The sequence below is a fragment of the Pararge aegeria genome, chromosome 23 (assembly GCF_905163445.1).
Source record: "Pararge aegeria chromosome 23, ilParAegt1.1, whole genome shotgun sequence".
NCBI lineage: Eukaryota > Metazoa > Arthropoda > Insecta > Lepidoptera > Nymphalidae > Pararge > Pararge aegeria.
This window is the reverse complement of record NC_053202.1, coordinates 5,282,496-5,307,044: the sequence shown is the minus strand read 5'-3', so window position 1 is coordinate 5,307,044 and position 24,549 is coordinate 5,282,496. Positions and strand designations below refer to the sequence as shown.

General features: G+C 39.3%; 1 protein-coding gene across 3 annotated transcripts; it reads right to left on the bottom strand.

Annotated features, from left to right (window-relative positions):
- Positions 1 to 72: 72 nt before the first annotated feature.
- LOC120634186 (vesicular integral-membrane protein VIP36) lies at positions 73 to 20,288 on the bottom strand. Of its 3 annotated transcripts, none has more exons than XM_039904634.1 (7): positions 20,087 to 20,288; positions 19,886 to 20,001; positions 15,849 to 16,046; positions 15,125 to 15,287; positions 3,956 to 4,122; positions 3,156 to 3,368; positions 73 to 1,151 (listed from the first exon to the last, which is right to left on the bottom strand). In XM_039904634.1, the coding sequence occupies exons 1-6, from the start codon at positions 20,211 to 20,213 to the stop codon at positions 3,156 to 3,158; spliced, it is 984 nt and encodes a 327-aa protein (XP_039760568.1). In that variant the 5' UTR covers positions 20,214 to 20,288; the 3' UTR covers positions 73 to 1,151. The 3 variants fall into 3 exon arrangements, with proteins under 3 accessions (XP_039760568.1, XP_039760569.1, XP_039760567.1); XM_039904635.1 differs by having other exon boundaries at positions 73 to 916; XM_039904633.1 differs by having other exon boundaries at positions 73 to 3,368.
- Between the last annotated feature and the right edge of the window lie 4,261 nt (positions 20,289 to 24,549).

Genomic DNA, 24,549 nt, shown 5'->3' with positions numbered 1-24,549 from the left:
TTTTATTTTAAATTGATGACTTTGGTTTAATTATTAGTCTCCAAGTAAGGAAGGTAAAATAAACGGTCGATGTAAAATATTATAAATCACTTTATTTAAAACACTCATAGGTCATAACATACAACACGCATACACAATAAAAATAATTACTTTACATTGTTCTTATATAAAACCATCTAGAAGAGATTGGAAGGCACGCACTTCATTCTTCAATCACCGAAAGTGTGCACCCATTCTACAACCCAAGGATCTAGTACAAATAATAAAAATATTTTGAACTCACAAAGTTTATTGCTTCAAAAGTGGTGTCTTTATTAAATATCTTAAACTTTTAATAGGTATATTATTAAACTGTATGTCAGGGTTGTCATATAAATATTGTAATTATTATACTATGTATCATATCTGTTTTATATTTAACTTTTCTACTTCTACTCATTAAATAAAAATTGTTATAATAAAAAAGTCTACAGGTTTGTACACACGAAGGAAGTGAAACTTCTTTAGGTACTTTGCTCGTGGAAAAATACATACGCCTCTTATATATAGTGATTCCGCCGTTGTAGCGGAGGGATGCGCTCACAAAATTTTGACAATATGAACCGTAGGCTCGATGGTGAAACATGTGATGAATGCATTGCAAGTAGAGATATGGTACTCCCGCTCTAATCGAATAGTGTTTGCCAATAAGAAATCATTGCCACTGTCATTCTAGGATAGTAGCACATGTACTATTGATGAAATAGATTCCAAAGTTAAACGTTGTTTTAAAGCTGATTTTGTTCTCTGACTCTGAATTAGATAAAAAGGGCAGATAGTCTTAAGTGCACTTACTACCCATTTTCAATAAAATCAAAATTTCCTTTTAAACTTTTGCTTCCGCCTTGATATGTTTCACTTCAACAAAAACTACTACCTAAAAATACAAAAAAAGGATACAAATCATAGTTGAGAAAATATTATGGAATAAGGTGAAAATAATAAATGTCTGAAAAGTAGTAAATAATTTCGAGAGCAAAAATACATAAATAATACCTGTAATGTTTATCTTGAGTTTGCAAATATTTTAATTTAGTTATTATATATTACTGTGTCCCGCGGTCTCACTCACATTCAATTTGGTGTTATGCCTCTTTGGTTTAGCGTATAACCTGTTTTCAATAAACAGTATAATTAATACAATTATTTTATCAAAACGTGAGTGATTACCGCGTTCAAAAATACAAACTCTTAAGATATAATATACTTAGTGGTTAGACAACGAAACAGGTCTTCGGTATAATCATAAACAATTATTTGAAAATAAAAGTTACAACGCTTAATATTGTGATGTTCTAAATCTAGATCTAATTTTTCCCCTTAAATATATCTTTTTTTTAATAGAGCAATATTTTTAAAAGATATAAATTATAATGGCTGTCAAAGATGCTTCTCTACTGAATAAGACACGAAAGGAGCTAAGGAAACGTGTAAAAATTAATCAACCATCTGGTGTAAGAAATACATATCTCAATTAGTATAGAAACAAACTATAAAATTATTGAGATCTATCAGTATTTCTGAAAGGTTTATGAGATGCTGAGACCACTAATGCTTTTGGCATCTCATAATATGGTCTCATACGCATTTCCAGGCAACAATAGGGGTTGTCTTGAAATGCGTCTGTACCTTTGGTGTCCTGGAAATGCGTTTCTATTGGCATGGACATTTTAATTACTAATAATGGTTTGAATTAGCGAGATCATCTTCTCAACCTAAAAAAGAATATGCACCTCTTAATATTAAAAGAAAACACAGTCTTCAAATTATTCATAGGTCTAAATAAACAAACATAATATATCAAAATATATGACCAGCACGCATCATCCAATTTATTTTCTAAAATAATTCAGGACTTCGCCATTTTGTTATACTTTCAATTAGTGTTATGAAATCTAATAAACTAACTGTTTTTTACAAAAGTGTTTTAAATAATCGTTACTAAAATAGTTAATAAGTGTATAATTAATGTTGACTTGTCATTTTATATTTTGCCTTACATTTGGCATTTTTAATATAGGGCAACATTAAACTCCCCACATTACTTTAATAATTCCCACTGGCAGCACGGTACTCCAAATTAAAGAATAATATGTTATCTGTACTATTATTAACAAATCAACATTGTTTGCACATAGGAAAAGTTGTGTTTTTATTCGTATGTGCAACGAAAAAATTTACGTTTTGTCATTGATTTTATTGTTGTGCAAAGCTTAATGGTGCATTGTAGATAATACCAGGCACAGATTGAGTTACTACATATTGAAAATGTGTACTGTGTGTATATTCTTTTGATGCCCCTTTTGGCAAGACAATGGTAAAGTGAAACAAATATATTCTCACGGCAATGAAAAAAAAAAAAAATGCGATAAATTACCAATAATATCGGGCTAAGGCACTACTTAAAAGTGTTTAAATGGCTATTGTCAACTGTATGATTGCTATACGGTGTCTATGCTATTGTGATTCTCAGATATAAAATCCCTTTTGGCAACATAGAAGTCACATGAAATACAGATGTTCTGGAAAAAAAGAAACTTTCCAAAGTGGACGTTTAGGTTAGGTTAGTTAAAAATTTGATGGTCTAACATCTGTTACAGTGACACTGACCTTTTATCAGATATTCAAGTTGTACCATCAAAAAGAGTGATTCGTTAGTGCCTTCTTATAAATGAAAATAAATTTGATTTTAAGTTTAAGTTCGATTGGATTATATTTCATCGTTTCAATCTTGGGCCAGAGTGACATAATAGCCTTGTAACAAAAAGGCTGAAAATCAAGCCACTACAATTGCTTAAACCAGTATAACTTTAATATTGTTGATATTTTGTTTGAATTATAACCCTTATTTTTAGGACATTAAGATCCATTAAATAACCTTAACACCTTTTAGCGCGCAGTTTTACTGAGCCAGCCTTCTAATACTGATGCACAAATCTTTGAATTCTACACAAATGTGCGGCAATAAAGATGATTTTTCTTTCTTTCTTTCAAACTATCAACGCAAAAAACTGGACAAACCATATCCTCATATGATAACGCACATCCTCATTCATAATATCAGTAGGGAATTGGGGATACCAAAAGGGAGTTCCTATGGGGGAAAGTATATTAACCTAATACAGCCTCTTTCTGGAGTTCTCCTGCCGTTTCTGGTACCACATGATGCCCATCACGACCAACACTATCACTATTATTGCTATGCACATCATCCAGAGGAAGGTTTTGATTCCGGACATGGATGGCTTCTCATCTTCGATCCTCTCTCTGGGAGCTTCGAAGGATGCCGCCGACGGTATAATGTGCGAACGGTCTTCATCTTTGTTTTGCTGAAACGGAAAATATTGGATAGTACATTTATTTCTAAGTAGGCCTAGTTTATAAGCACTTTTGAAAAGTCACGTCAGGCTGTTTGTAGTGACTCTACCACCGGTTGGCAGTGGCGTGCATAGTGGGTATGCACAGGGTATGTAGATTGTATAAAATAAAGAAAATCTCCCGTACGAGTTATAATAATTTAAGTGTAGGTCTTTTATGACTCTTACAATGCCTACCCTGAAGTATTTTATAACTCGTACGGGAGATTTTTTCATTATATCATCTTGCTGCTTTGTGCATAACCTGCATGTACGCAACTGCCGGTTGGGAAGGCAGATTCCACTGAGAAGAGCCGGCAAGAAAATCAGCAGATTGCTCTTTTCTTCATTTTATAGTTTAACAATCTTTAGAATTTTTCAGTTTTGTGAGAGATGAGAGCGGAGTGGCCCGCTTCCAAGCAGCCTAGTCGTTAAGGAATTCACCAATCGAGTAGTAACCACGGATAGAAGCAAAGCGTCAGTAGGTTTTAGTAGTTCATGCAATGCAAAAATAAGCATGTCCCGGGGTAATTGCAGGTCAGTAAATTAAAATATCTCACCGTCTCAAGCAGATCTAATTCGTACATCTTGATGGCTATGATGTCGTGGTTGTCGCTGAGATCGCCAGTAGTAGCTGACGCTCCGTAATAGTATCCAGTGGGTAGTAGCACTTTTTCCACCCGCAAGCATTCTTTCCAAGCGTTCTTGCCTTCCAAGTCCGTCGACACTGCAAAGTGAAGTGCATTATCTTTAGCATAAAAGACAACATAAGGTGATTTAATTTTAAGGAGATTTGACGGCCGATTAGCGCAGTTTGCAGCGACCCTGCTTTCTGAGCCCAAGGCCGTGGGTTCGATTCCCACTACTGGAAAGTGTTTGTGTGATGAACAGGAATGTTTTTCAGTGTCTGGGTGTTTATATGTATTTTATAAGTATTAACGAGTATCTATATTATTCATAATAAAAAAAATATTCATAAGTCAGCTTAGCACCCATAACACATCTACGCTTACTTTGGGGCTAGATGGCGGTGTTTGTATTGTCGTAGTAGTGTATATTTAGATATGCGTATTGTGGTTGCAGTTGCGGAACTTGGCCTTGCAGTCGGCGGTACATAAGCGCTAATAAGTGTGAGCGAGAAAGATTGATAAAAACAGAACTGTAGGTATTGTCTCACCTATAAGCGTGTCGTCCTTGTACATGATGGAGATATGCATGTAGTGGTTGCAGTTGCGGAACTTAGCCTTGCAGTCGGCGGTACATAAGCGCTAATGAGTGTGAGCGAGAAAGATTGATAAAAACAGTACTGTAGGTATTGTCTCACCTATAAGCGTGTCGTCCTTGTACATGATGGAGGTATGCGTGTCGTGGTTGCATTTGCGGAACTTGGCCTAGCAGTCGGCGGTACATTAGCGCTAATGAGTGTAAGCGAGAAAGATTGATAAAAACAGTACTGTAGGTATTGTCTCACCTATAAGCGTGTCGTCCTTGTACATGATGGAGATATGCATGTAGTGGTTGCAGTTGCGGAACTTAGCCTTGCAGTCGGCGGTACATAAGCGCTAATGAGTGTGAGCGAGAAAGATTGATAAAAACAGTACTGTAGGTATTGTCTCACCTATAAGCGTGTCGTCCTTGTACATGATGGAGGTATGCGTGTCGTGGTTGCATTTGCGGAACTTGGCCTTGCAGTCGGCGGTACATTAGCGCTAATGAGTGTAAGCGAGAAAGATTGATAAAAACAGTACTGTAGGTATTGTCTCACCTATAAGCGTGTCGTCCTTGTACATGATGGAGATATGCATGTAGTGGTTGCAGTTGCGGAACTTAGCCTTGCAGTCGGCGGTACATAAGCGCTAATGAGTGTGAGCGAGAAAGATTGATAAAAACAGTACTGTAGGTATTCTCACCTATAAGCGTGTCGTCCTTGTACATGATGGAGATATGCGTGTCGTGGTTGCATTTGCGGAACTTGGCCTTGCAGTCGGCGGTACATTAGCGCTAATGAGTGTAAGCGAGAAAGATTGATAAAAACAGTACTGTAGGTATTGTCTCACCTATAAGCGTGTCGTCCTTGTACATGATGGAGATATGCATGTAGTGGTTGCAGTTGCGGAACTCAGCCTTGCAGTCGGCGGTACATAAGCGCTAATGAGTGTGAGCGAGAAAGATTGATAAAAACAGTACTGTAGGTATTGTCTCACCTATAAGCGTGTCGTCCTTGTACATGATGGAGGTATGCGTGTCGTGGTTGCATTTGCGGAACTTGGCCTTGCAGTCGGCGGTACATTAGCGCTAATGAGTGTAAGCGAGAAAGATTGATAAAAACAGTACTGTAGGTATTGTCTCACCTATAAGCGTGTCGTCCTTGTACATGATGGAGATATGCATGTAGTGGTTGCAGTTGCGGAACTTAGCCTTGCAGTCGGCGGTACATAAGCGCTAATGAGTGTGAGCGAGAAAGATTGATAAAAACAGTACTGTAGGTATTCTCACCTATAAGCGTGTCGTCCTTGTACATGATGGAGATATGCGTGTCGTGGTTGCAGTTGCGGAACTTGGCCTTGCAGTCGGCGGTACATAAGCGCTAATGAGTGTGAGCGAGAAAGAATGATAAAAACAGTACTGTAGGTATTGTCTCACCTATAAGCGTGTCGTCCTTGTACATGATGGAGGTATGCGTGTCGTGGTTGCAGTTGCGGAACTTGGCCTTGCAGTCGGCGGTACATTAGCGCTAATGAGTGTAAGCGAGAAAGATTGATAAAAACAGTACTGTAGGTATTGTCTCACCTATAAGCGTGTCGTCCTTGTACATGATGAAGATATGCATGTAGTGGTTGCAGTTGCGGAACTTAGCCTTGCAGTCGGCGGTACATAAGCGCTAATGAGTGTGAGCGAGAAAGATTGATAAAAACAGTACTGTAGGTATTCTCACCTATAAGCGTGTCGTCCTTGTACATGATGGAGATATGCGTGTCGTGGTTGCAGTTGCGGAACTTGGCCTTGCAGTCGGCGGTACATAAGCGCTAATGAGTGTGAGCGAGAAAGAATGATAAAAACCGTACTGTAGGTATTGTATCACCTATAAGCGTGTCGTCCTTGTACATGATGGAGATATGCGTGTCGTGGTTGCAGTTGCGGAACTTGGCCTTGCAGTCGGCGGTACATTAGCGCTAATGAGTGTAAGCGAGAAAGATTGATAAAAACAGTACTGTAGGTATTGTCTCACCTATAAGCGTGTCGTCCTTGTACATGATGGAGATATGCATGTAGTGGTTGCAGTTGCGGAACTTAGCCTTGCAGTCGGCGGTACATAAGCGCTAATGAGTGTGAGCGAGAAAGATTGATAAAAACAGTACTGTAGGTATTGTCTCACCTATAAGCGTGTCGTCCTTGTACATGATGGAGGTATGCGTGTCGTGGTTGCATTTGCGGAACTTGGCCTTGCAGTCGGCGGTACATTAGCGCTAATGAGTGTAAGCGAGAAAGATTGATAAAAACAGTACTGTAGGTATTGTCTCACCTATAAGCGTGTCGTCCTTGTACATGATGGAGATATGCATGTAGTGGTTGCAGTTGCGGAACTTAGCCTTGCAGTCGGCGGTACATAAGCGCTAATGAGTGTGAGCGAGAAAGATTGATAAAAACAGTACTGTAGGTATTCTCACCTATAAGCGTGTCGTCCTTGTACATGATGGAGATATGCGTGTCGTGGTTGCAGTTGCGGAACTTGGCCTTGCAGTCGGCGGTACATAAGCGCTAATGAGTGTGAGCGAGAAAGAATGATAAAAACAGTACTGTAGGTATTGTCTCACCTATAAGCGTGTCGTCCTTGTACATGATGGAGGTATGCGTGTCGTGGTTGCAGTTGCGGAACTTGGCCTTGCAGTCGGCGGTACATTAGCGCTAATGAGTGTAAGCGAGAAAGATTGATAAAAACAGTACTGTAGGTATTGTCTCACCTATAAGCGTGTCGTCCTTGTACATGATGGAGATATGCATGTAGTGGTTGCAGTTGCGGAACTTAGCCTTGCAGTCGGCGGTACATAAGCGCTAATGAGTGTGAGCGAGAAAGATTGATAAAAACAGTACTGTAGGTATTCTCACCTATAAGCGTGTCGTCCTTGTACATGATGGAGATATGCGTGTCGTGGTTGCAGTTGCGGAACTTGGCCTTGCAGTCGGCGGTACATAAGCGCTAATGAGTGTGAGCGAGAAAGAATGATAAAAACCGTACTGTAGGTATTGTCTCACTTATAAGCGTGTCGTCCTTGTACATGATGGAGATATGCGTGTCGTGGTTGCAGTTGCGGAACTTGGCCTTGCAGTCGGCGGTACATAAGCGCTAATGAGTGTGAGCGAGAAAGATTGATAAAAACAGTACTGTAGGTATTGTCTCACCTATAAGCGTGTCGTCCTTGTACATGATGGAGGTATGCGTGTCGTGGTTGCATTTGCGGAACTTGGCCTTGCAGTCGGCGGTACATTAGCGCTAATGAGTGTAAGCGAGAAAGATTGATAAAAACAGTACTGTAGGTATTGTCTCACCTATAAGCGTGTCGTCCTTGTACATGATGGAGATATGCATGTAGTGGTTGCAGTTGCGGAACTTAGCCTTGCAGTCGGCGGTACATAAGCGCTAATGAGTGTGAGCGAGAAAGAATGATAAAAACAGTACTGTAGGTATTGTCTCACCTATAAGCGTGTCGTCCTTGTACATGATGGAGGTATGCGTGTCGTGGTTGCAGTTGCGGAACTTGGCCTTGCAGTAGGCGGTACATTAGCGCTAATGAGTGTAAGCGAGAAAGATTGATAAAAACAGTACTGTAGGTATTGTCTCGCCTATAAGCGTGTCGTCCTTGTACATGATGGAGATATGCATGTAGTGGTTGCAGTTGCGGAACTTAGCCTTGCAGTCGGCGGTACATAAGCGCTAATGAGTGTGAGCGAGAAAGATTGATAAAAACAGTACTGTAGGTATTCTCACCTATAAGCGTGTCGTCCTTGTACATGATGGAGATATGCGTGTCGTGGTTGCAGTTGCGGAACTTGGCCTTGCAGTCGGCGGTACATAAGCGCTAATGAGTGTGAGCGAGAAAGAATGATAAAAACCGTACTGTAGGTATTGTCTCACCTATAAGCGTGTCGTCCTTGTACATGATGGAGATATGCGTGTCGTGGTTGCAGTTGCGGAACTTGGCCTTGCAGTCGGCGGTACATAAGCGCTAATGAGTGTGAGCGAGAAAGAATGATAAAAACAGTACTGTAGGTATTGTCTCACCTATAAGCGTGTCGTCCTTGTACATGATGGAGATATGCGTGTCGTGGTTGCAGTTGCGGAACTTGGCCTTGCAGTCGGCGGTACATTAGCGCTAATGAGTGTAAGCGAGAAAGATTGATAAAAACAGTACTGTAGGTATTGTCTCACCTATAAGCGTGTCGTCCTTGTACATGATGGAGATATGCATGTAGTGGTTGCAGTTGCGGAACTTAGCCTTGCAGTCGGCGGTACATAAGCGCTAATGAGTGTGAGCGAGAAAGATTGATAAAAACAGTACTGTAGGTATTCTCACCTATAAGCGTGTCGTCCTTGTACATGATGGAGATATGCGTGTCGTGGTTGCAGTTGCGGAACTTGGCCTTGCAGTCGGCGGTACATAAGCGCTAATGAGTGTGAGCGAGAAAGATTGATAAAAACCGTACTGTAGGTATTGTATCACCTATAAGCGTGTCGTCCTTGTACATGATGGAGATATGCGTGTCGTGGTTGCAGTTGCGGAACTTGGCCTTGCAGTCGGCGGTACATTAGCGCTAATGAGTGTAAGCGAGAAAGATTGATAAAAACAGTACTGTAGGTATTGTCTCACCTATAAGCGTGTCGTCCTTGTACATGATGGAGATATGCATGTAGTGGTTGCAGTTGCGGAACTTAGCCTTGCAGTCGGCGGTACATAAGCGCTAATGAGTGTGAGCGAGAAAGATTGATAAAAACAGTACTGTAGGTATTGTCTCACCTATAAGCGTGTCGTCCTTGTACATGATGGAGGTATGCGTGTCGTGGTTGCATTTGCGGAACTTGGCCTTGCAGTCGGCGGTACATTAGCGCTAATGAGTGTAAGCGAGAAAGATTGATAAAAACAGTACTGTAGGTTTTGTCTCACCTATAAGCGTGTCGTCCTTGTACATGATGGAGATATGCATGTAGTGGTTGCAGTTGCGGAACTTAGCCTTGCAGTCGGCGGTACATAAGCGCTAATGAGTGTGAGCGAGAAAGATTGATAAAAACAGTACTGTAGGTATTCTCACCTATAAGCGTGTCGTCCTTGTACATGATGGAGATATGCGTGTCGTGGTTGCAGTTGCGGAACTTGGCCTTGCAGTCGGCGGTACATAAGCGCTAATGAGTGTGAGCGAGAAAGAATGATAAAAACAGTACTGTAGGTATTGTCTCACCTATAAGCGTGTCGTCCTTGTACATGATGGAGGTATGCGTGTCGTGGTTGCAGTTGCGGAACTTGGCCTTGCAGTCGGCGGTACATTAGCGCTAATGAGTGTAAGCGAGAAAGATTGATAAAAACAGTACTGTAGGTATTGTCTCACCTATAAGCGTGTCGTCCTTGTACATGATGGAGATATGCATGTAGTGGTTGCAGTTGCGGAACTTAGCCTTGCAGTCGGCGGTACATAAGCGCTAATGAGTGTGAGCGAGAAAGATTGATAAAAACAGTACTGTAGGTATTCTCACCTATAAGCGTGTCGTCCTTGTACATGATGGAGATATGCGTGTCGTGGTTGCAGTTGCGGAACTTGGCCTTGCAGTCGGCGGTACATAAGCGCTAATGAGTGTGAGCGAGAAAGAATGATAAAAACCGTACTGTAGGTATTGTATCACCTATAAGCGTGTCGTCCTTGTACATGATGGAGATATGCGTGTCGTGGTTGCAGTTGCGGAACTTGGCCTTGCAGTCGGCGGTACATAAGCGCTAATGAGTGTGAGCGAGAAAGAATGATAAAAACCGTACTGTAGGTATTGTCTCACCTATAAGCGTGTCGTCCTTGTACATGATGGAGATATGCGTGTCGTGGTTGCAGTTGCGGAACTTGGCCTTGCAGTCGGCGGTACATAAGCGCTAATGAGTGTGAGCGAGAAAGAATGATAAAAACAGTACTGTAGGTATTGTCTCACCTATAAGCGTGTCGTCCTTGTACATGATGGAGGTATGCGTGTCGTGGTTGCAGTTGCGGAACTTGGCCTTGCAGTCGGCGGTACATTAGCGCTAATGAGTGTAAGCGAGAAAGATTGATAAAAACAGTACTGTAGGTATTGTCTCACCTATAAGCGTGTCGTCCTTGTACATGATGGAGATATGCATGTAGTGGTTGCAGTTGCGGAACTTAGCCTTGCAGTCGGCGGTACATAAGCGCTAATGAGTGTGAGCGAGAAAGATTGATAAAAACAGTACTGTAGGTATTCTCACCTGTAAGCGTGTCGTCCTTGTACATGATGGAGATATGCGTGTCGTGGTTGCAGTTGCGGAACTTGGCCTTGCAGTCGGCGGTACATAAGCGCTAATGAGTGTGAGCGAGAAAGAATGATAAAAACCGTACTGTAGGTATTGTCTCACTTATAAGCGTGTCGTCCTTGTACATGATGGAGATATGCGTGTCGTGGTTGCAGTTGCGGAACTTGGCCTTGCAGTCGGCGGTTCATAAGCGCTAATGAGTGTGAGCGAGAAAGATTGATAAAAACAGTACTGTAGGTATTGTCTCACCTATAAGCGTGTCGTCCTTGTACATGATGGAGGTATGCGTGTCGTGGTTGCATTTGCGGAACTTGGCCTTGCAGTCGGCGGTACATTAGCGCTAATGAGTGTAAGCGAGAAAGATTGATAAAAACAGTACTGTAGGTATTGTCTCACCTATAAGCGTGTCGTCCTTGTACATGATGGAGATATGCATGTAGTGGTTGCAGTTGCGGAACTTAGCCTTGCAGTCGGCGGTACATAAGCGCTAATGAGTGTGAGCGAGAAAGATTGATAAAAACAGTACTGTAGGTATTCTCACCTATAAGCGTGTCGTCCTTGTACATGATGGAGATATGCGTGTCGTGGTTGCAGTTGCGGAACTTGGCCTTGCAGTCGGCGGTACATAAGCGCTAATGAGTGTGAGCGAGAAAGAATGATAAAAACAGTACTGTAGGTATTGTCTCACCTATAAGCGTGTCGTCCTTGTACATGATGGAGGTATGCGTGTCGTGGTTGCAGTTGCGGAACTTGGCCTTGCAGTAGGCGGTACATTAGCGCTAATGAGTGTAAGCGAGAAAGATTGATAAAAACAGTACTGTAGGTATTGTCTCACCTATAAGCGTGTCGTCCTTGTACATGATGGAGATATGCATGTAGTGGTTGCAGTTGCGGAACTTAGCCTTGCAGTCGGCGGTACATAAGCGCTAATGAGTGTGAGCGAGAAAGATTGATAAAAACAGTACTGTAGGTATTCTCACCTATAAGCGTGTCGTCCTTGTACATGATGGAGATATGCGTGTCGTGGTTGCAGTTGCGGAACTTGGCCTTGCAGTCGGCGGTACATAAGCGCTAATGAGTGTGAGCGAGAAAGAATGATAAAAACCGTACTGTAGGTATTGTCTCACCTATAAGCGTGTCGTCCTTGTACATGATGGAGATATGCGTGTCGTGGTTGCAGTTGCGGAACTTGGCCTTGCAGTCGGCGGTACATAAGCGCTAATGAGTGTGAGCGAGAAAGAATGATAAAAACAGTACTGTAGGTATTGTCTCACCTATAAGCGTGTCGTCCTTGTACATGATGGAGATATGCGTGTCGTGGTTGCAGTTGCGGAACTTGGCCTTGCAGTCGGCGGTACATTAGCGCTAATGAGTGTAAGCGAGAAAGATTGATAAAAACAGTACTGTAGGTATTGTCTCACCTATAAGCGTGTCGTCCTTGTACATGATGGAGATATGCGTGTCGTGGTTGCAGTTGCGGAACTTAGCCTTGCAGTCGGCGGTACATAAGCGCTAATGAGTGTGAGCGAGAAAGATTGATAAAAACAGTACTGTAGGTATTCTCACCTATAAGCGTGTCGTCCTTGTACATGATGGAGATATGCGTGTCGTGGTTGCAGTTGCGGAACTTGGCCTTGCAGTCGGCGGTACATAAGCGCTAATGAGTGTGAGCGAGAAAGAATGATAAAAACCGTACTGTAGGTATTGTATCACCTATAAGCGTGTCGTCCTTGTACATGATGGAGATATGCGTGTCGTGGTTGCAGTTGCGGAACTTGGCCTTGCAGTCGGCGGTACATTAGCGCTAATGAGTGTAAGCGAGAAAGATTGATAAAAACAGTACTGTAGGTATTGTCTCACCTATAAGCGTGTCGTCCTTGTACATGATGAAGATATGCATGTAGTGGTTGCAGTTGCGGAACTTAGCCTTGCAGTCGGCGGTACATAAGCGCTAATGAGTGTGAGCGAGAAAGATTGATAAAAACAGTACTGTAGGTATTGTCTCACCTATAAGCGTGTCGTCCTTGTACATGATGGAGGTATGCGTGTCGTGGTTGCATTTGCGGAACTTGGCCTTGCAGTCGGCGGTACATTAGCGCTAATGAGTGTAAGCGAGAAAGATTGATAAAAACAGTACTGTAGGTATTGTCTCACCTATAAGCGTGTCGTCCTTGTACATGATGGAGATATGCGTGTAGTGGTTGCAGTTGCGGAACTTAGCCTTGCAGTCGGCGGTACATAAGCGCTAATGAGTGTGAGCGAGAAAGATTGATAAAAACAGTACTGTAGGTATTCTCACCTATAAGCGTGTCGTCCTTGTACATGATGGAGATATGCGTGTCGTGGTTGCAGTTGCGGAACTTGGCCTTGCAGTCGGCGGTACATAAGCGCTAATGAGTGTGAGCGAGAAAGAATGATAAAAACAGTACTGTAGGTATTGTCTCACCTATAAGCGTGTCGTCCTTGTACATGATGGAGGTATGCGTGTCGTGGTTGCAGTTGCGGAACTTGGCCTTGCAGTCGGCGGTACATTAGCGCTAATGAGTGTAAGCGAGAAAGATTGATAAAAACAGTACTGTAGGTATTGTCTCACCTATAAGCGTGTCGTCCTTGTACATGATGGAGATATGCATGTAGTGGTTGCAGTTGCGGAACTTAGCCTTGCAGTCGGCGGTACATAAGCGCTAATGAGTGTGAGCGAGAAAGATTGATAAAAACAGTACTGTAGGTATTGTCTCACCTATAAGCGTGTCGTCCTTGTACATGATGGAGATATGCATGTAGTGGTTGCAGTTGCGGAACTTAGCCTTGCAGTCGGCGGTACATAAGCGCTAATGAGTGTGAGCGAGAAAGATTGATAAAAACAGTACTGTAGGTATTGTCTCACCTATAAGCGTGTCGTCCTTGTACATGATGGAGATATGCGTGTCGTGGTTGCAGTTGCGGAACTTGGCCTTGCAGTCGGCGGTACATAAGCGCTAATGAGTGTGAGCGAGAAAGAATGATAAAAACAGTACTGTAGGTATTGTCTCACCTATAAGCGTGTCGTCCTTGTACATGATGGAGGTATGCGTGTCGTGGTTGCAGTTGCGGAACTTGGCCTTGCAGTCGGCGGTACATTAGCGCTAATGAGTGTAAGCGAGAAAGATTGATAAAAACAGTACTGTAGGTATTGTCTCACCTATAAGCGTGTCGTCCTTGTACATGATGGAGATATGCATGTAGTGGTTGCAGTTGCGGAACTTAGCCTTGCAGTCGGCGGTACATAAGCGCTAATGAGTGTGAGCGAGAAAGATTGATAAAAACAGTACTGTAGGTATTCTCACCTATAAGCGTGTCGTCCTTGTACATGATGGAGATATGCGTGTCGTGGTTGCAGTTGCGGAACTTGGCCTTGCAGTCGGCGGTACATAAGCGCTAATGAGTGTGAGCGAGAAAGAATGATAAAAACCGTACTGTAGGTATTGTCTCACCTATAAGCGTGTCGTCCTTGTACATGATGGAGATATGCGTGTCGTGGTTGCAGTTGCGGAACTTGGCCTTGCAGTCGGCGGTACATAAGCGCTAATGAGTGTGAGCGAGAAAGATTGATAAAAACAGTACTGTAGGTATTGTCTCACCTATAAGCGTGTCGTCCTTGTACATGATGGAGGTATGCGTGTCGTGGTTGCAGTTGCGGAACTTGGCCTTGCAGTCGGCGGTACATTAGCGCTAATGAGTGTAAGCGAGAAAGATTGATAAAAACAGTACTGTAGGTATTGTCTCACCTATAAGCGTGTCGTCCTTGTACATGATGGAGATATGCATGTAGTGGTTGCAGTTGCGGAACTTAGCCTTGCAGTCGGCGGTACATAAGCGCTAATGAGTGTGAGCGAGAAAGATTGATAAAAACAGTACTGTAGGTATTCTCACCTATAAGCGTGTCGTCCTTGTACATGATGGAGATATGCGTGTCGTGGTTGCAGTTGCGGAACTTGGCCTTGCAGTCGGCGGTACATAAGCGCTAATGAGTGTGAGCGAGAAAGAATGATAAAAACCGTACTGTAGGTATTGTCTCACCTATAAGCGTGTCGTCCTTGTACATGATGGAGATATGCGTGTCGTGGTTGCAGTTGCGGAACTTGGCCTTGCAGTCGGCGGTACATAAGCGCTAATGAGTGTGAGCGAGAAAGATTGATAAAAACAGTACTGTAGGTATTGTCTCACCTATAAGCGTGTCGTCCTTGTACATGATGGAGATATGCGTGTCGTGGTTGTAGTTGCGGAACTTGGCCTCGCAGCCGGCGATCTGTGTGTGCGTACCGTCGCGATCGTGGTCGTAGTGCAGCGTACCATTGTTGATCATCGCCGATATGTATGGATGTTGGTGCTGCAGACAATATTATTGGGGTTTTAGTATCGAAATTTGACCATCCAGAATCGGATCAAACGATTGTAAGTTTTATTGGTATAATAACAAGGTGCATTATAGTGTGCTATCACGTGAACAAACGGTGATAGCCGAGCAGTAAGGGCTTCGCTTTCACTTTCGGGGTGCCAAATACAAATCCCAGCAGACACCTCTAACTTTTCTAAGTTATGTGCGTTTTAAGCAATTAAAATACCACTTGCTTCAATGGTGAAGGAAAACATTGTGAGAAAACCTGAAAGCCTGAGTTATTGATGAATATAATTGACTGGTATTAGATAATTACTGCCTGTGAGTTTTCCATAATGTTCTCAAAGGCGTGTGGAGTATGAGAGTATACATAAATAAATAGCAATATACATATAACACCCAGACACTGAAAAACATTCATGCTCATCACACAAACATTTTCCAGTTGTGGGAATCGAACCCACGGCCTTGGACTTAGAAAGCAGGGTCGCTGCAAACTGCGCCAATCGGCCGTCACATAAATGTTATGTGATATGTTAAGATAATACTTACATTATGTGCACCATTATGATTACTGTATGTATCAAATATAATCGCAAGTCCCTGGTAGTAGTCCTTGCTACCGAACACGGGGCCCGACTGCATACGATCACGGACATACCAGATCGCGAACCCGTCACCGAACAAGTCCTTCCCTCGACCATGCACCTTGAATTGCACTTGAAGCTCCCAGTTTCTAGTGTGACAAGGCTGAAGATAAAATTAGAAGTTAATATAAATAGTTAATGCTGCTGCTGTGGTTTGGTTTTTTTTTTTTCTCTGCTGCCAGCATCTTAGGAACTATGCCTCGCTGCGGTGGTTTCGAGGTCGTTTTAGATTTAATTTAGTTTTAAATAGTTTATTTTAGATTATATTTATATTTTAAAGAAACAATATTACTATATTTAAACTAATTATAAATCCCTAATAAAAAATTTCAAAAAAAAAAAAAATAAGGCAACACCAAAAAGGTATTATAGGTATTTATATATATATATATATATATATACATATTTATTAACCACCTACCTCTTTTCTATGTTTTTTCCTTTTACGCATTGTAGCGCTATGTAGCGATAAGGCCACCAAATTGTACTCTCTTGCTATGTTTTTATATCTCTGTAACTACTTTTTTTCTTTGGTGTACAATAAAAGTGTATTCATTCATTCAAAAAGAAATCGATTAATTAATTGTGTAATTTTAAGTTAGGCTATAAGGACAATGTATCCATGGCCGTTAAACAAATAAAAAAAAAAATAAAAAACGATTAATTTTAAATTTTTTAATACTAACTCAAATGTTACAGTTGGTTACTAATAATAGTAACCAACTGCACAAACTTAATAGCCACATACCAATCCAATAAAATAAGTCTTTATATTATTCAAATTCATTATGTATATCTAGGCCTCAAAAAGCAGATGAACCAATTTATTATGTATTAAGATAAACTAAGAGGAAACATTAAAAAATCGGATAGAAGCGGAATGTTTATGGTTTTACATATTTAAGTATCTCTTTTAGTTTTTTTTTAAACTAACGCAGACAAAGTTGCAGGCTGCAAAGAGTGATGATAAAGAATGATCATCTGGCACTGTTACTTCTATATATCAGTATAGGCTACACCTTTTTACGAACAACACTACAAATAATGATCATTATTCCAACTTATTTATCCAAATAAGCCTATTTCTCTATTGAAGTGTTTGTAAGGTTGTTTATTAAAAGTATAGATATATACTATCCTATCATTAAATACATGACAAAATGAGATAATATGAAACACAAAATGGCTCCATAATTACATTTATTGCCCTCATTACCTAGCAAGCTGTAATAAAAGTAGAACTTGGCATAATATAACACACTGTTTGGAAACTATACCTTATTTGCATAACTTAAGAACCAAAATTGTATTCCTTTAAAATAACATTGTTTAACATTCTACATTGTAAAGTTAATGAACTGTTAAATTGACCTTGTCATTGTTGATATAAGTGTGATATTTAATTTGTCACTGCGGGCCTATAAATGGACTGGGTTTCTAATAATAAAAATAATATATATAAGATATTGGTTAAGTTGACATTGTTGGATTTTTCTGCCTAGAAATTCTCAATACAATCACAGAGCAATACTTTTAAGAAACACACACACTTTCACATTAATAAAATTAAGTAGTACTCATAAATTTTATTTAATGTAAATTTTAGGCTTTTATTATAAAGACATCAAGCTAAGAACAGATTCCTACGGCTGACCTTAAATGGAGATACTTGGCTGTTCTTAGTGTCACATCTGTATTAATAAGTGTCTTAGAATTACACAAAAACAGTCCAATATTCTACTTAAGTTACATGCAGAAAGTTGGTAGCCTTCTTTATTTGCTTTGATTGACAAGGTTAGTTGTAAAATAATACTGCCTGGCTTTTTTTTAGTGAATATGAGTGAATATACACTTAATGAAATATAAAATAATGGGCTCTGGTTTTGTAACTTTTCAGTTCTGTATTTCTATAGTCTTCTTGAAATACTTAAACAGGTTACCAATACTCTGCGGTTTTTTCGCATTGTAATTATAGACTAAGCAGATGGCCCACCTGTTTGTTAGTGGACAACCAGTATATAAACAGCAAAACTTTACAGGAACACATCCTGCGATTCCCACAACTAGAAAACTATTAATGTTTTTCAGTGTATAAACACCCAGTTTATATGTATATTATTCAATAAAATATTCATCACTCATCTTAGTACCCTTAACACAAGCTACGCTTACCTTGGGGCTGGATGGCAATGTCTGGCATAGTATATATATATATATGTATAATTTATAATAGGTTGGGGAAAAAGTCTTTTCAAATTATAGTATGTATGAACTTGTAATAAAATCTCTTTGGCTATAATATTTGTATCTGGCTGGTTTTGGTATCATTAAAAGTTTAAATTTAAGATAATTCAAATTAGGAAAATGTGTGATTTTTATTTGTTTTTGGTACTGTGAAGTGAATCTAATAAAGAAATTAGATACATTTTAAAATTTTACTACAAAAAAGGTAAAAATGCAACGCATGCCGCGAAAAAAATTTGCGGTTTATGGACCTTGTGCAGCGTCTGCGAGAGTAGCACAAATTTGGTTTAAGCGTTTTCAATAGGGAAATTTTGATGTCAAAGATGCACCTCGCCCTGGTCGCCCGTTACAACCTAGCTGAAGAACTGGAAATTGACTACAAAACAGTTTTGGTGCATTTGAAAAAAACTGGGTACACAAAAAAGGTGGATATTTGGGTACCTCACAAGCTCACTGGAAGAAACTTAATAAGCCGGGTACTTATTTGTGTTTCTTTATTACGACGTAATGAAACCGAACCATTTTTGAAGAAGCTGATAACTGGTGAGAAGTGGATAATCTACGACAACAATGTGAGAAAAAGGTTGTGGTCAAAGGCCGGTCAGGCTACACAGACTGTGGTGTAACCCAGGTGAACTCGCAACAAGGTGATGCTGTGTGTGTGTGGTGGGATTGGAAGGGCATTATTCATTATGAGCTGTTTCCACCAGTCAGGATCATTGATTCTGAACTCTTATGCAAACAACTGATGAGATTAAAGCAAGAAGTTGAGAGAAAGCGGCTGGAATTAATCAACAGAAGGGTTGTGGTTTTTCATCATGATAACGCTAGACCTCACACATCTTTGCCACTCAGCAAAAATTAAGAGATTTTGGCTGGGAGGTGTCAATGCATCTGCCGTATAGTCCTGACCTTGCACCTTCAGATTTCCACCTCTTTCCGTCTCTTCTGAATTCTTTAGGCATTGTCAGGTTAACATCACAAGAGGGCTGCCAAAACTACTTGTTGCGGTTTTTTGATCAGAAGCCCCAAAACTTCTATAGCAATGGAATTATGTCCCTACCTACAAGAAGGCAAAAAGTTATCGAACAAAATGGTACCTACATACTCTAGTTAAATGTAAATAAACTAGATAAAAAAATGTTTTGAATGTTCTTAAAAATTGCAAAGAAACTTTTTCCCCAACTTAATATTATACATCATGTGCACTTTCAATACTTTACTATGTTTGTGTACTGAGGCTGTAACACAATAACAAATTCAGTACTGTAAGGTTACAGTACTGAATTTCTATCTAGAAAGAACCTAAAGATCTATAGGTTTAAGATAGGATCATACTGAACTTGCCTACAGTGGCTCTAGTTGGTGATCTAGTAACTCCATTAATTACTTCATTTGTTTACTTAAAGATTAGCTTAATTTGGATTATTTATACAGTTTATCACAAATACAGTGTCTGACAATATATAATACATAGTAGTATAACTATTATTTTATAATTAGTTGACAATGAAAACAATGTATCAGACATATGAATCCACTTGTCTACAATAAAAATATTAATAGTAAACTATTTTTAAATGTTGTTACCTCATTAAGTTGCTCCATAATTAAATTATATAGCTTAGGTGTATAAAGCAAATTTTCGCTTATAGCATAGTGCTTATTACTAAAAGCATAAAGAACATAATAGCTTACCGCTGTATTCCAAATTGCACCGGCCTTTGACTGCAAGTCCGGAGTTAAACGGACATAATTTGTGGTAACTATTGTGCTACCTAAGAAGTCCCAATAAGGCACCGACATCCCACTCCCTGAAATTTACCAATTCAGTTATAATCACCAAAAACTCTCGTAATAAAATAACCAAGTGACAAAGTCTATCTACAGTTCACTCACCTTGATAGGGTTTTGTGAGGGAATGCTCCCGTCTGATATAATCTCTCGTATTCCATTCTGCTAGAATAGGAGTTATAAGTAACAATAAGAATATAAATTTATGCGGAATACTTTTCTGGTTACACATTTTTTAGAAAATTACTTCGTGTTGGAACTTAAATGACAATTATTGACAAGACAAACGCCAAATCATGGCAGCAGACAGCAGTCGTGTACAGTGTTACAAGCTAATAAATTTATTTACCCTCGTAATTATTATTTAACTTATGTAGATACCTACTAAGTAACTTCAAGTTATATAACGAAGTATAAATAAATAGCAGTGGCTGGCCAACTCATGTGATAAGAAACTTTTAAAAGGAAAAAAATACGTTTTATATATTTATATACGTTTTATGTATTATATACGTGTTATATATTTCTGTTTAATATTAGAATCCGCAATTTGTCGTTATCTATAAAAACATATGACTGACTTTATACATAAGTTAGGATTGAAGAAAAAGATTGAAGACTCTGGGATATCCTCTTAAATAATTGTACATATTATAGTACTTCTTTAATAGTCAGAGAAAAAGATTTTTCAGCTATATAAATATGGTTTTATAATACACACCACAATAAGATAAGGCCGCCCATTGAACCTGTGTTTTATTTAGTGTTGTTATTGTTTATAATTTCATTTCTGTTAGGTCTACAATAGAGAGAATTTTCATTTAATTTTCAATATACTTCTTTAAAAGTTACTAAGTTCAAAGTCTCAAATCAGAAACCGTGGGAGGTAAATGATTTTGGTTGAGTAAAACATAAACACAACACTGTTACAAATTTATTAAAATTATCCTGAGAACAGTGAAAATGCGTATAGTCTGGCAACATATTATTGTCAAATCGAATATACTAGAGTCTATAATAAAATCCAAGATGACGACTTAAAAAAAAGTAGCAGTTCAATATGCCATCTAGTGGATACGTAATAAACCATCTTTTGTACTAGTTCTACTACACGACAATAGATGGCAGTTTCATTGAATTGCTTTGAAACCAATACACTGCCACCTAGTGAGGAATAGTTCATTTTAGCTTTAAGTAAATTTATGTGCGCCTTGTTCAGGAAGTCGTGACATTTAAAAATATTATTCTTTTATTGAGATGAGATGAGATGTTGGCATTCAGATTTATGTTGGCCACTCGCAAAGTATTCAATGAGGAAGTTCTGCGACGCGTCAACCAACGGCGCGAACTTTTGCACACCATCAAGATCAGAAAAGTTGCATATCTGGGGCACCTGCTAAGTCACGAGAAATATGAGCTCCTTCAACTTATTATGATCGGAAAAGTTGCAGGAGGAAGAGGCGTTGGTCGCAGAAAAATTATTATTTCGCCTCACGAGAAATAGACAAGAATTTACGAAACTGACTGCCGACCTTCGCTAGTCGGTGAGGTTTTTTATTTTGTTGTTCAGATTTTCCTGCTTAACGTGGAGTATGGTAAATTAAGCTTTATAAATAAATTGTACCCCAAATTCAAATTAATAAAAGTACACTGAAGCGGAAGAACCGTTTGGTGTTGAGGAAATTATAAACTGCACCGTTCAGATTTTCCTGCTTTTCGCGGAGTACCTAGGTATAGCAAATTTATCCGCGAATAACGCCTGCTTCTATCTATTATTTGAATTTGGGGTCTCTGGATACCTATTCTATTATTTCTTTTTATATCGATCGTGAAGAAAAAGAATGCTAAAGAAAAAATAAAAAATATTTTCTAAAATAGATGTCACTTTTTTTTCCATCGCGCCACTTATGTATGACAATATTCTTTGTTTTCTGACTTGTCCCCTTCAAGCTTCAGGTTATGCAAAGATTATGGACCATACAGCCTATTCAGTCGTACTAATAACAATAATTGTTCGTGTTTAGTTTTTAGGTAGGCATAGAGTTTATGTTTCGGTGGGTAAGTCACAAAGTGCCATACTTCTTCTTCTTTCGATTTTTGCCGAAAAGCCATAAATCAAAAGAAGAAGAAGAAGAGTCTTAAACACTGACGTTTGAAACTAAACTAGTACCTATGTCCTATATATTAATTTTACTATGTTATTTAATCTCAAAATTCACGGAGATCGATTGATTACATAATATGAATAAAAATATACGAAGCTTTAATCAAAAGGGAATATGATTGCGTCGTATTGCATTATAGTGGAAGTTGGAATATGGTCTGTGAATTTTTTTCACGAATTTGGAACCATACATATTTTCCAACCATTTTAAAGTAATAAATTAATTTCTACTCTTTCTTGCGAAGTTTTTTTTAATCAGCTAAAAAAACCAACTGAATAGCAGCATAGGTCATGATCTTTGCCTGGTGAACGGAATAACTAAAAAAAACAACAAAATAAAAAAAGTTTGAGATGAGAGTGGTTGAGAGGCTGTTCCGACTTCTCTTTTGAATTACTTTACTACCAGTAATAAGGTGTTTTGCACCCGCTTTTTATATAAAGAACACCAATTTTCCGAAGGTGAGATATAAAAATAATAAAACCTATGATTACTTATATAATAACTAACTTGATCAAAGTCAGATACTTTATTGAATAGGTTACACCTAATAATCCAAATTATATTCGTATTATTTTTATAATTGACAAGCTATTTATTGGTTGTATGCAAAAAGTATTTTGTGTATAAACCCGCACAAGTTAAAATAATGTCTAAATACGAGTACGATACATAACGGGGGTAAAATTATTTTCAATGTTGCCGTGCTTTGGAAGGTGGACAAGTAAATTTTGTTCTTCGTTAATGGATAACATCGGTGGATAAAAATTTTGCCTCCTGCCTATGCTAAGCCATGTAGCTTTATTATTAGTAGTATATCACAGAATTAAGAAAATACAGAACCCTCATATATCTATTATTAAATGCAGTGCAATGTGTGCAAAAACAGCGAAAACGCCCCGCGCATGTCTCACTTCAAACCCGCGTAATGTTACGCGGGTGTGAAGTGAGCTCACAAACTTTTCCCATTTTCCCCACTTTATGGTAAACGCTTAGAACATTAGAGGTAAAATAATTACTGTCAACTGCTAAATAGAATGTGACTAACCGTCTGTTCGAGAAACAACTATTATGGACCACTCTACGTTTAGTTGCTTGAATATTAGTCGTATACATGGTTTCTGTATGTTATTAATTCTTATTAGATGTTAGTAACGATAACCGGCTAGCTTTAACTCTCCATGGTCGCTGCTGAGTTCCGTATCAGTTTTTTTTTTATAACAAAACACAGGCAAGGCATAGGCATGCAATCCTGGGACCTCGGATTCCACGGTTGAACATGCTAACCAAGAGGGCTGACATAGAACGAGGCAGTTAACAAATAGAATTAGCGTGTGTTAATGCGCTAGCGTGGGCAGTTGGTAAAAGTTTGCCGGTGTCATTGACCGCGGCTCGCGATTTTGACCTTCCCGCGGTCCATATCTCCGAGTGAAAGTCAGAGAAAGCCCCGCCGCACCCTTTGACGCGGTTTTGTGGAAATCGACGTCAAATCAGACGTCGCTCGGCTAGCCGGAGAGCTGCTGGGAAGTACTGATAAGGTACTTTGAGGGTTCATTTATGACCTACAGCAGTTCCTTTATCATCATCATCACATCAACATTCTATTTTTTTAATATTTTTTTTCTTTTCTTGTATTGTGCAATAATGTATTCTAAGCTAAAACTAAATCAACCCATTATCAGCCCACTACTGAGCAAGGTGCTCCTTCCACAATGAGAAGGGGTTAATGCCGTCCACCACGCTGGCCTAGTGCGGATTGGTGGAATCCACACACCTTCGAGAACGGTTTTGTAGAGCTCTCAGGCTTGTCGGTTTCTTCACGATGTATTCCTTCACTGTTGCAAGTGATATTTTCAATTACTTAAAAGAAATTATGCTCTGGAACAATCTGCCTGCTGAAATCCGTGGAAGTAGTTCCCTTCCGATATTTAAGAGTCGTCTGAAGGACTACTACCTCTCTTTGAGTGATGAAATTTGAAGTACGTTCTTTATATTCTTTTTTTTTTAACTGTGTGTTAAAATATACTTATATATATTATGTTTGTTATATATTTATATATATTATGTATATTTTCTATTTATATATCATGTATATTTTATATATTACGTATATTTATTTAAATTATATATGTATTTGTATCTTTACATTTTGGTATTTATGTATATCTATCAACACTCTTGGCACTATCCCGTTCTCTTGCTGTAAGTCCTATCTACAAAGGTTGCCTGTAAGAGATTGCTGGCAGCAATAAGGCCGCCTTTGCATGTCTACATTGTGTACTGTATACTCCTTACTGTTTCTTTTCCTGTATGTTATACGTGCAATAAAGTGTTTCTTCTTCTTCTTACTTAAATGGCAAATAACTTAGACAAGTTAGAGGTGCGTGCTGGGATTCCAACTGGGTC

Excerpts from the sequence above, each read along its gene's own strand:
- LOC120634186 (XM_039904633.1), bottom strand. The coding sequence starts at position 20,213 with ATGTGTAACCAGAAAAGTATTCCGCATAAATTTATATTCTTATTGTTA. Across the intron at positions 16,047-19,885 it reads GTGCAATTTGGAATACAGCG|CCTTGTCACACTAGAAACTG; the intron begins GTAAGCTATTAT and ends TTTTATCTTCAG. Across the intron at positions 4,123-15,124 it reads CAAGGACGACACGCTTATAG|TGTCGACGGACTTGGAAGGC; the intron begins GTGAGACAATAC and ends TTCACTTTGCAG.